Raw genomic sequence first — 13,168 nt, 5'->3', positions numbered from 1 at the left:
GTAAGTTGTTCAAAAATGTTCATTTTGTCTTCTTAATGATTAAATTGGACAATTTTCTTCTAGAAAGACAAGGTGTTTAGGTGGAGAAAAAACTTCTTCTTTACCATGACATGTTTCGACTGCAACCTGCAGTCTTCCTCCACCTGAACATGTTGTCTTTCTAGAAGAAAATTGTCCAATTTCTACAGTATGTTGGTTCTGATCTACTTCCTAAAGGAAATAAGCCTTTCATTTATTTGTTATTGTTTAGTTCAACTTGATGAGTCACAACACAATGTGAACAATTGTTACTCAATAAAAGAGTTAAGTAATTCAGTAGCTGACTTTTTTTTTTATACTGCAATCACTTTGTAGTGTATTTTCGTTTACTGTTGTGAAATGGAAAATCAATAATCGCTAATCGAGAATCATTAATAATCAAAAAACCAACTGTAATCGAATCGGGACTTCAATAATCGTAATCGAATGGGGAAATCAGACAGATTAACCACCCCTAATAGACGTTATGTCTGGCAAATTCTATCTTTGCCAGCCGTTTCTATATGAGATAATATTAAACCATATGTCCGTGATGCATTTTTGCTATTCGCAATCCAGAAGAGAGAGAAAGCGAGCGAGCTACAGCAACACAACACCACAGTCAGCTTAATGAGTGACGATGGCCAAGAACTAAACAAAAGTTTAGTCTGCTTAAACTTTAGGGATGTGCTGTGATATTCATCAAATTTTATTTTCGATTTTGGCTTCCAAGAATTATAAAAAGATGGTATGAGGTAAAACTATTCCTATAGCCGTGTTCGTCGAGCTCTTCCTTCCCTTCACAGCTGCTGTCATTTCTCCCTAAACCTAAACTAAACGTCAGATTCAGTGATTGTTGTAAACTGCAGTCTCTACTGTTGCTAAACTGCAGGATGTGTTTGATAATAAAGAACAATTAAATGCACAATAATCCGCGCAAGAGACGCTGTTTCCAACTTCAAGGCGGCTTATGTGTGTGTGCTGCGAAATGGACCGACTTGCACTTAATATTTTATGCTTCGTGTGCGCGTCTAAACCATCAAATAAACAACAAATAGCCGGTGTCAAAATGACCGGATTGGAGAGTAGTTACTTTAACAGTTTATATCTTAAATGGGCCTAAATAGTTTGGAGAAATAGGAGAATGTGATGATATTAGTTCTACATTCGATCGGTCTTAAAGGGGAAGCGTCTAATAAACCTGCTGATGATTGAGCCATTAATGCGAATCGAACAAAAGGCAAATAGAAAATATTCACATCTCTTGAATTAATAACTTTAGCTTTTATAAGCATTAATCTATCAATTTATACAGTGAAAACTATGCAGTGTTATTTTACATTTCATTACTTTATTAGATTTCTTTGCAGGTTTGTTCTTTACTGTAATATTAATGTTAGCAGACCTTCCGAATGCCTGCACACTGGTCCATTTACACATAGAGGTTTTATATTTTTAGATGTTTCTTTTGCTATAGATATTTTACTTTTCAGATTATAAAGCCATGTTAATTATGTTCTTAATTATGTGTTTTAAAAAAAAAAAATTAAAAAAAGGATTAATAAAAAGAACCGGTAAGAATACTGTTAAAGTACCGGATCGATAAGCAGTATCGGTAAGAGTAGTAATACCATTAAAACCTTAACGATACCGATCCCTGTTAGTAATACAGTGGAAATTAGTAGATTTGGTTAGCATGTTGATTTACGGTGTGCGCCCCTAAAATTTCTGGTTGTGCCCCTAAAATGTTCAGTTGGGGGCCACTGTGCTCCTAGTGAAAAAAGTTAGTCTGGAGCATGCATAACATGCAATAAACCAATCAGAGTCTCATCTCCCATTCCCTTTAAAAGCCATTTGCGATCGCGCCATGGCGGATTCACTATTTACATAGAGGAATTAGCGAGGGGAAAGACTGAATGATTCTCCAGGGAGGAATCCTGTAATTTTTCATATTTAAAAATGCGCGTCCCTGTGTGTGTAATAAGCAGAGTGTACGTGCGTTGTGCACCGCCTATAGGCTCATATTACTAACACACCCTTTAAATAACACACACAATACTGCGCTATTGACTTTAGAGCAGGTGTGTGTTGGTCAATGTCGTTTTCAGTTCCTCAAAATAGCAATGCTCCAACAATGCTCCTGAACACACCTGGTTTTTAGACCAGACGCCCATGGCCGAACAGATGACGCGAGCGCATTTGATATTTAAACAACGCGGCGCAGGACGTGAAAATGGGCCCCCTGTGTTTTTTCTGCGTTGAGCATTGTACCCAATCACAGACATGCTTGTTGAGCTTGAGAACACATTGGCCAATCAGAGCCATTTAAATGATTCAGAATCTACTTAAAGGAACACTCCAGCTTTTTTGAAAATAGGCTCATTTTACGAGTCCCCTAGAGTTAAATAGTTGAGTTTTACCGTTTTTGAATCCATTCAGCCGATCTTTGTATCTAGCGGTAGCACTTTTAGCATAGCTTAGCATACATCATTGATTCTGATCAGTCCATTAGCATCTCATTCAAAAAATGACCAATGACACTTTCAATATTTTTCCTATTTAAAAGTTGACTCTTCTACAGTTACATCGTGAGCTAAGACAAACTGAAAATGAAAAGTTGTGATTTTCTACACCTATATGGCTAGGAACTACTTTCTCAATCCTGCGTAATAGTCGCGGATCTTCGCGGTCGTACCACGGCTGCAGCGGCGCAATGATATTACAGCGCCTGGAAGTAGCCCAGCTAGGGAACTTTCAATGTGACCGGCACTAAGTTTGTGTAGTTGCAGAGAGAGTTTCAGGCTTGCAGCCGACCAATTGTATTGTGGATTTACCTGTGTGATTAGCCATGGTTCTGTGTGTTGTAAAGGGCTGTGATAGTAAGTCGAAGGTGTAAAAAATGCTAAAAGTGCTACCGCCAGATACAAAGATCGGCTGAATGGATTCAAAAACGGTAAAACTCAACTATTTAACTCTAGGGGACTTGTTAAATGAGCCTATTTTAAAAAAAAGTGGAGTGTTCCTTTAATACGAGTTTTGTTCAGCGTGAGCTCTGCACGTTTGCAAATCATTTAAAGCAGTGGTTCTCAAACTTTTTATACCAAGTACCACCTCAGAAAATATTTGGCTCTCCAAGTACCACCATTATACCAACATTAAAATAGGCTAGCGCAGGAGGCCTAACTATTCAGCTACAGCTCTGCACAGTTAAAAAACAAGGCAGTTTATTCATAATAAGAATATGTATTGTTGTCAGCCACTTTAATATTGTACATTAACACTACACTGTATTTACATACAGGTTTACTCAGATAAAGATGTTTTAACATTAATTTATTTAGCGATTCCTCTGCGTACCACTAGAGGCAGCCACACTCGTACCACACTTTGAGAACCACTGATTTAAAGTATTTGAGACAATTTAAATAAGAGATCCATTGTGCAGTATTAGGGGTGTAACGATTCATCTACTACATCGATGTATCGATTTATTTTCCTACGATCTAACTACATCGATCTGTGCTCGGCAAGATGGCCTTCCGGACGACATATATCGATCTAACATCGTTTTAAAAGGTAATCAATCGATTGTATCGATCATAGGAAATAACGCATTGGATTTAAGCACGTCAGACTTTATATGGATGTTTTTTCTTAGCACTTTTAATGATAAAGGCGTTAAACGTTACTCGATTCAGTCTGCCTATCTGTGACATCATCGCAACGCACGCACCAGCAGCAGCGCTAAGAAAACAAAACATAGCGGATGGCAGAGGAGAAGCCAACCAGCGAGAAATGATCAAGCCACCAGGAGAAAGAGCTAAGTTAGTAACGTTTTACCTGTACTTTCAACCCTTGCTAAATGTTACCTGTGCATTCCTGGCCCCAGTGTGCCAGTAGAGCGAGTTTTTGTACTGCTGGCGACATAGTGAACGCACAGAGAAGTGTTCTGCGGTCAGATCATGTTGATATTTTTGAAAAAGAAATCTGTAGAGTCATTGAAGAGTAGGTAGTTACATTTTATCTTTTGTTTGTTTATTAAACTGAGAGTAGTAGCAGGTTCAGCCAGTTTATTCAAACTGAAGAAATGTTGGTTGCACTTTATTTTTGATATTAATATTGTATTTGTATTATTTTAATGTTGAAAAACAACAGCAAAAGTAACAGGTACACCTACTATTAATTAAACCTGAAGAGAAGTTAGTTGCACTTTATTTTTTATACTAATATTGTAATATTATTATGTTGGATAACAAAAGCAGAAGTAGCAGGTTAACCTACTGTTGAAATGTTGGTTGCACTTACTGTGCTTTTATTGAATATGTATTGAATATTGAAAATGAGAGCAGAAAAGGTTAACTTCCTGTTAATTCAACCTAAACTGTTGGTTGCACTTTATTCAAATAAAATTTGAATGCATTTGCCATTAATTGTTGTTTACTTGTTTGTTTATATCCATAATTAATTGATACCTGATTCCCTTACAAGAAACAACAGGAATCTTGGAAACTTCACCTGCACTGACCAGTATCCAGATATTTATTTCAGTCACACAATTTTTGGCTAAAAAGTTACTGAATCGATTTCAGGTCACTGAATCGTTTCGGATCGTATCGTTCTAAATGAACCAAAATCGTCCTTGAATCGTATCGACAACCTCAAATCGTGATACGAATCGAATCGTTGTTAAAACGAATCGTTACACCCCTATGCAGTATAGAGTTTTTTTTTATTATAAAGACTTTTCACTAAGTTCAGTGAGTTTGACTATTTTAATTGAAATTGTGATGTTCAACAACGGACAGGACAAAAGAAACTTGGTATGTCAAATAGATCTGTGCATTAAGGAGTGTGTGCAATAGAACTGCCACTTGTAATGGATTTCTTTGTTTTTCATTTCATTACTAACGTTTCATTAGATTTTTTATGCAATGTTTATTAAACTAATCAATATTTGAAGGCTACATGCTAATGTTTTAATGGCATTAAAATAAAAAGTTAAATACAAAAATATAATTAAAATGTAGATTTTTGCTATGGTACCAGAATTGGTATTGAGAACCATGAAATTTGATTGGTATTTGAACAACTGTACTACTTCAGTGTCACATGATCCTTCAGAAATCATTCTAATATGCTGATTTGCTGCTCATGAAACATTTCTGATTATCATCAATGCTGAAAACAGATGTGCTGTTTAATTTAGTGAATAGCGGTGAGGTTGTGAATTGTCCAATCGTCCACCCCTCCCTTTCGAAGCACAGAGAAGCTAAGGTGGCCAACACAGGACAAAAAGAGTGACTAGCACTCTGTAGAGTTTGTCCCTTTAGGGCTACAGTAGAAACATGGCGTCACAAAATGGCGGCTTCACTGTAAGGGGACCCGCGGTGTATGTAGATAGAAACGGCTCATTCTAAGCTAATAAAAACATAACGGTTAATTAATTCAGGTTTTTATACACCACTGAAAACATAGTTATGTATATTATATTGCATTTCTGTCAATAGATCCTCATATATATTACACACTGCACCTTTAAGCACACAAATCATATCAGAACACTGTTTACCGGAAAGGCCTTCAGATTCCTGATGGACACAATGAATGTGGTACAACTTAGTGATTTTCCAAACAGATCAACAAGTGGGCTTTATTCACAGTGGACTGCACTCTAGGGTAACAAGCAGTTGTGCATGATATAATTAATTATCCGTCCTTCGGATGAGACGTTATACCGAGGTCCTGAGTCTCTGTGGTCATTAACAATCCCAGGATGTCCTTCGGAAAAAGAGTAGGGGTGTAACCCCGGCATCCTGGCCAAATTTGCCCATTGGCCTCTGTCCATCATCATGGCCTCCTAATCGTCCCCCTATCCTGATTGGCATCATCACTCTGTCTCCTCTCCACCATAAGCTGGTGTGTGGTGGGCGTTCTGGGGCAAAAATCGCCCCTTCTATATGTAAAGCGCTTTGAGTACCCAGAAAAGCACTGTATAAATGTACCTAATTATTCATGTGTAGGCAGTCTTTTTACTGCTTACAATGTAACGTGATCTTTTTTCCTTTGTGAACAGTTCTTTATCAGTTCTCTGATCTTTGCAATGGCAGCTTGTCAGGAGAGGCAGATTCTACCCCAGATTTTGGGGTGAAAAAAGTTATTCATTTCATTTCATGTATCAGAAGGCGTATTCCATTGTAACACCATCACATATTACTGCTGCTCTTTCCCGTGAGCAGATGTGATTACAACTAGGGATGCACCGAAATGAAACTTCTGGGCCGAAACTTCAGGATGGTAGAAAATAAAAATCTAATATAAATAGCTAAAACGCAGTTGTACAAACGTTTAAATTGCACATAAGGCATTTTTATTTCAACTTTTTAAAGACAGAATAGTTTCTACTCCAGTTTGATGTTTACATGAAAGATTTATTCAAACTCATTAAATAATGAAGTCAGCACTAACAAAATATAATGAAAATGTAACCGTGCATATATTTAGCGAGCATTTCTCTGAGTCTACGGATAATGATGGGATTTCTTGAAATAAATGTAACATTAAGTTTAGCCTAAAAGCTGTTTTATGGATATCTTTCCCCAGTTGAAACAGCGTTTGAGCGATTACACCAGACAGGATTTTTTTCAGAAAGTTGTACTGTATTTTTCAACATACCTTCTGGTGTTCACCCATGTTTATTTTGTGCTGTAACTAGTAGTAAACCGATGAGATGATCGGTGAGATGATCCATTTGAACTGAGGCGTTATAGCGAAAGAGAGCCAATCCTACATTTATTGTTTGAATAAGGAATAAAATCAACAGAATTTTAAAGTAGAAACGTTGCTTCATATTAAACAAGTAACATAGCTTTAAGATTTAAGAAACTATACCATTACTGGCGATTCAAATCGAGAAATGAACCGTCACATCCCTTATGGGTAAAAAGTCTAATACATTTTGATTCTATTATTCTATTTTCCACAATGTCAAACCAAGGCAGCTTAACCCAAAATGCAAGCTCAGGCTTTCTTCCATATGAACTCAAACAGTTGTGCGCTCTGAGAATACTCAGGGAACGCTAAGAAGAAGCAAATATATTTATTAAGTATAACGAGGTTGGGTTTCTCTTCATCTGTCAATTGTCCATCCTATTAAAAATTGCTAGGCTATAAAATAATTGTAATTTTGCTAAAAATGTTATTTTGCCAGATTTTATAGTGTAAACATATGCAAGCATGAATGAGAACCATTTCGAGGTGGATGGCAGGTGTTTGCGAAAAAAAATCGAATACCAACCCATCGAACGAATATTCGAATATTCTGGTCCAGCCCTAGTTGGTATATCAACCAATCATCGTAGAGACGTAATTTACATGATAATAAATATTTGGCTTTTTTTTCTCCCATTTGTCCCAATTAGCTCATAAGTGTCAGAAGCATTTTGTCAGTGCTGAGAACTGCAGACACACAGGAGCTTCTCCATCTCCCATCTCCGTCTTCATTAGCTTACTGTCTTTGTTAAACAGTTCAGTCTAATAAATTTATTAAACAAAACCGTTCTCTCCAACTTTCTCCATCTGCATTCAGCATATACCTAAATTTATTATTTAAACAAGTTTTTTAATATTCAATAAATAATTCATTCCAAGAAACGATGTGTACTCTGTGAATGACAACATATCGACAGTAACTAACTCTAACTAAAATTGTGTGCAAAACGATATGTCACCCAACTCGGAAATCAATCCGTATATGTCATACAGTAAATTATGTACATGACGACCAGATCAAATCAGATAACTTATATAGGGCCCTATGAAATCAGTTTTATTTTTTACCCTTAACTGTTATTTTAGTCGTAAAAAGAGTGTGTTTTTAATGTTAATATAATAGAACATAAAACATAAAATAGGAATGACCTTAAATTTATTGAGGTAACAAACATCACATTTACTTTTCAGGACAAATACTGCAACATAACACTGCACTCGAAGCTCTTCAAGTCACAACTAGATATTAGTGCTGTGAATAATAATAAAAAAAAATGAATTAATCGCATTTTTTCTGTAATTAATCATGATTAATTGCAATTAAAAACATTGGAGTTTTTAATATTTTGATATTCTAATAATTTCAGTACTCTCCAAATTAATTAGAAACAATTTAAAGACAGTATATTCTAAATATGTGTAGAAATTGCATCTTTTTATGAATGAAGGCCAGTATCACTGATACTAAAGCCTATATGAAACATTGATGACGTTACATTACAGTATAACTGAAAGCTCCAATTTCAACATTTATTAGGCTTTAAAAAATAACTTTTAATTAATTGAACTTAAAACAATCTTTACATAAACCCATTATAATAATGTTATATTTACCTGTGGCCTTCCCTGTCAATCATAGTCTACACAGAAATTGAATAAAGTTATCAAACACCTTTCTTAACTGCATAAATAATAAGTGAAATATAGATGAATCATCATTAAAGCTACAATCTTCTCTGTTCCCGTTGTTCTTTGAACATTAATGACAGACATTATCAGTGCTACTGTCACTTTAAGATCTACCGCTGCCGAACATGATGTGGATCAGACGCTGACCCGCACATCTCATTTCTCTCAAGTCATTTAAGGCATTATTTTCCATACAGTACATTAAAGTGCATTAAAAACAAGGCAAAATACAGCAAGCACTCCCCGTGAGGAACTGCTCTTCTCGGCACTGAGGGCTTAGCGTTGAGGATTGGGTATCGTTTGGGTTTTTTTTCGATTCCGGAGCCAAACCGATACTCTTAAAACGGTTCCGGTGCCAAACCGATACTCTTAAAACGGTTCCGGTGCCTGAACCGATACTTTTTTTTTTTTAAAGGCCACAAAACAAGGTGGATGACATTAAATGGCTTTTTATTTATTTATTTTTTATTTAAATTGAACCATTTATTAAAGTTTAATGTATACTTAAATGTATGAATATAAATTAATACAAAACAATTTACTTATTTACAAATTATAATTGACTTATTTACAAATTCACAGTAAAACCTAAGCCACCTAACCCAACTACACAAGCCTAATATAACTCTAAATAACAGTTACAGTAATAACAGCGGTCGTCTGTATTCTTGCTCTGCTACAAACCAGCTTCGAGCTTCAGCCTTTATTTTGAAATATGATCATATTCTCTGGCTAAATATTTTAGAACGCATCGCCTTAATGTTTCCATGGCGACGCGTCATGTTTCTCACATGACACACAGCAGCCGCAATAGCGCTGACAGCTCAGCTGTATCGGGTTTATTTCGTTTTTTCGTTTTTTTCAAAATATTCACAAACTTCTTAACTGTGTCACGAACTATCTGATGTTCAAATGTGTGAGTGAATGTGTGTTAGTTGATCTATAAAGCGCAATGGGCGGCGCCGTGTAGTTTGCGCCTCAGAATCGGATCTGTCAGATTTACAACACTTGAGTTCATTCTCGTCTCACGAAATACATGAAAGTAAGTGACCAGTGAACTGGAAGAAGAATAGAGTAAACTATATAGTTACTATATAATGTGCATGTATCTGATGTGAATAAAACACGTAACGTTAGTCAAATTATAACCGTCTGAAAGGATTGTCATTGCCGCTTCCATAGACATCAGTGTGTGTTTTTTGCTAGTAGCCGACTTATGAGCATTTAAATGTCTGAAACCTGAAATAAACATGATGTGGTTGAAAACACTGAATAGTTGTCATGAGTTGTGATGTGACGAGCGCTGAGTGTCTGTCTCTGGCTCAGCCAAAGCGCGAAAGCACTTTTGGCACCGAAATGAGGAACCGAAAATCTGCGTTCTGATTCGGTCCGGTACATACCGGTTATATAAGTACCGGTGCCATATTGGAACCGGATTTCGGTACCCAACCCTAGCGTTGAGTTTCTTAACTTTTCCGCCGACGAAAGCAGAGCGGTGGAGCCGCTTCGCCATACTTTCATTGTTTTGAAGGAGGAGCTGAAATGACGGGAGGGGTTGTGTTGCCCAGATTTGCTTCCCCCGCTCTGCATTTTCCCCAGACATTCGTTCTTCTCCCACACAAAACCGCATTTCATTCCAAATATGTCAAATTCCGGGAAATTACGCGTTAACAATAGATTCCGCGTTAATATGCCGCGATTATAATATATACGCGTTAATATATGCGCGATTCGGTGATCGCGGAAATCATAGGGCCCTACTTATAACTTAGATCATTTATTTACAAACATTTCTCACCTCATTTTGTAGTTCGTCATCACTCTTTGTGGAGGCAAGCATGGAGGCAAGCATCTCAAAAAGAGAGGTGGAGAGCTCTTCTGCACTGGACGATACCATGTTCCCCTCGTTCAGGTATTTCTCCACCTCTTGTCTCAGGATGGAGCTGTCTGCGTTTCTCTGCTCCAGTTCTTCCGCTGAGTAAGCATCCTCTCTCTCAGCTCCAGCCCTCCGCTCGCCAACATGATTATTGAGGAAGCTGTGAAAGTCCATGGCCGGCTCCATATCCGTCCCCTCTGACCAGGGCATAGCATCGTGGGCATCCAGCACATACGTGTCAAATGAGAACGCAATGTTCCGACCAAAGACAGAATCACGGTTCACCGTCTTGAGAGAACTCTGTGTTTGTATGAAAGCATCCACCTGAGATTCTCCAATCTGGGCCACTAAACGACCCACAGCTGCACAAGACAACTCCGCAGCAGACGCCGGAAAAGGTCCAAACATCTGTTTTATGGCCCTGGTTTCCTCATGACCGATCTGGTCTTTGTTGTGGAATGTTTTAAACAAGACGACTCCAGCACTTTCAATGGTGTCCTGCCCAAAATCCGTACCAACTGCAAAAATGTCAAAGGAACACATTAATTTGATTACACACAAAAACACATGTAAATGTTCAGAATTAACCTGAACTAAACACAAAATATCCGCCTTATTTTTTGAGCATACAAGGGCAAATTGAAAATGTCTGGCTTCCGGTCTCATACACTTCCAGTTATTTTTAGATGTACAAAACAGATTGTTATGCTGCTTGATATCGCAAACTGACTTTTTTAATTTATTACCAAGTGGTGCTGGTGCTTGGCTATGCATAACTTGCCACAATCTTCTGGGTGATTCCTAGGGTATTGCTAGGTGGTTGCTTTATCCATTGCTGGTCCATTGCAGCCATATTACAGGAACTTCTTAATGCTAAACTGATACCTTTATAATACCGTGTTTTCCGGACTATAAGTCACACTTTTTATCATAGTTTGGCTGGTCCTGCGACGTATAGTCAGGTGCGACTTATAACGACTTATAACTCCACCACTAACATGTGATGTAAATATATGTCGCGTTGTTCAGAATATTGGGATGGAGGAGGCAAATTATAGAATTTGCAGAAAAATAATTAATTAAATGCAAAACCGAGAAAACCGCAATTCACATGCGCGTATTGAAGCGTGAATGCCGTACTGAAAGGTTCAAAATTATATTGAGAATTGTGGCATCCCTAATATATATATATATATATACACACACACACACACACACACACATACACACATACATACATATACACATACACTTGATCAATAAAAAGACACAAAAAAAACATCATGTAATAATATTTCACAATATTAGGCTACTGATTTTTTCCGGTATTTTTGATTAAATAAATGCAGGCTTGATAAGCATGAGACTTTTTGCAAAAACATAAAATAGTATCCAAACACTTTTTTTTTTTACATATTGCCCCTTTCTTACATTTGAGCCCCGGCCCCTTAGGAACTTTCTGCACGTCCCTGCAGGTTATTGAAGTAAAATAGGCTATAAGCTAGTCAGCTTTTAAACTAATGAAAAGCTTAATTTGGATTTTAATGTTCAAAATGTCTATTTATATCCACAAAACTTGCCAGAAGTCATGGTTTAAGGGTTTTTTATTTATTTATTTATTTTTTCGAAGGTGCATGCCCCTGGACTTGGTAACAACCTCCGGCATGTAACAGCACCGCTGCTGGTTTATTTAAAGGGGAAACACTGAATCGAGCAGCAGAAAGAAAGTTTGGAGTGAGTGAGAAGCTTGTGAGGGACTGGCGAAAAGCAGAGGTTACTTTAACTGTAATGAAGAAAACAAAGAAAGCTAATCGTGGACTGAGAGAAAGATGGCCAGAGATGGAGGAACGAGTCCAGCTTGAACAATGCTCTGCCGGAAGAGGCTCATCTGCGTGAGACAAACGCTGCCAGTGTGAATGCAAGCTGGCGTTATAGTCCAGTATAATGCGACTTATAGTCCAGTGCGGCTTATATATGTTTTTTTCCTCTTCATGACGCATTTTGACAGATGCGACTTATACTCCGGAGCGACTTATAGTCCAGAAAATACGGTAGCCATGCTGAATTCTGTTAGGATTTCAAGGAGGACAAAAGACAGCAAGTATCTGTAAAATACCTGTTCCCAAAATAATGCTTGCCAAAACAAACACTAATACATTCCTTTGCTGCATCCAAAATAGAATAACTTCCTACTATATAGTATGCGAAATACAGCAAAATAGTAGTATGTCCGAATACATAGTATTCGGAAAACAGTAGGCGAAAAGCCCCTGGATGACCTTCTACTTCCGCCGAGATACTGAAGTGCGCATTCAAAGGACACTTGACAATCCCATGAGGACATGGGAGAGGATTTATGAATGGAGGTGAAGCGACTCAACTGATGCTGGTAGGCCATATGATAATGACAACATGGTGGATGTAGCATGTCTGCATTTCATTCATACCACCCATATTCATACTATATAGTGCATACTTTTTTTTAACGATCATTAAGTAAATTGAAATTCAAATGTAGTACCTATTCAGACAGTACATGATTTCGGATGGACAAGTCTTCTGAAGCTTTGTGTGGAACAGACAAAAGTTATGCATTACATTTAAGCCGAAATGTAAATAACTATATTGTTTATACTTAAAGAAATTACATGTGGGTGTGATTTTTAACTTTTATGCATTTTATGCCCTATATTTAAAGGGTTAGTTCACCCAAAAATGAAAATTCTGTCATTAATTACTCACCCTCATATCGTTCGACACCCGTCAGACCTCCGTTCATCTTCAGAACACAAATGAAGATATTTTAGTGTAAAGCTG

At 37.3% G+C, this 13,168-nt stretch overlaps 1 protein-coding gene across 1 annotated transcript in view; it reads right to left on the bottom strand.

Moving 5' to 3' along the window:
• Positions 1-13,168, bottom strand: part of ascc3 (activating signal cointegrator 1 complex subunit 3) — a 352,716-nt gene that overhangs the window by 323,626 nt on the left and 15,922 nt on the right. Inside the window, exon 4 of the mRNA XM_079836136.1 lies at positions 10,274-10,869. Within this exon, the coding sequence (XP_079692262.1) occupies positions 10,274-10,869 (596 nt within the window). The remainder of the gene's footprint in view (positions 1-10,273; positions 10,870-13,168) is intronic.

The sequence above is a fragment of the Gobio gobio genome, assembly GCF_949357685.1.
Source record: "Gobio gobio genome assembly, chromosome: 15".
NCBI lineage: Eukaryota > Metazoa > Chordata > Actinopteri > Cypriniformes > Gobionidae > Gobio > Gobio gobio.
This window is presented reverse-complemented; position numbering and strand designations above follow the sequence as displayed.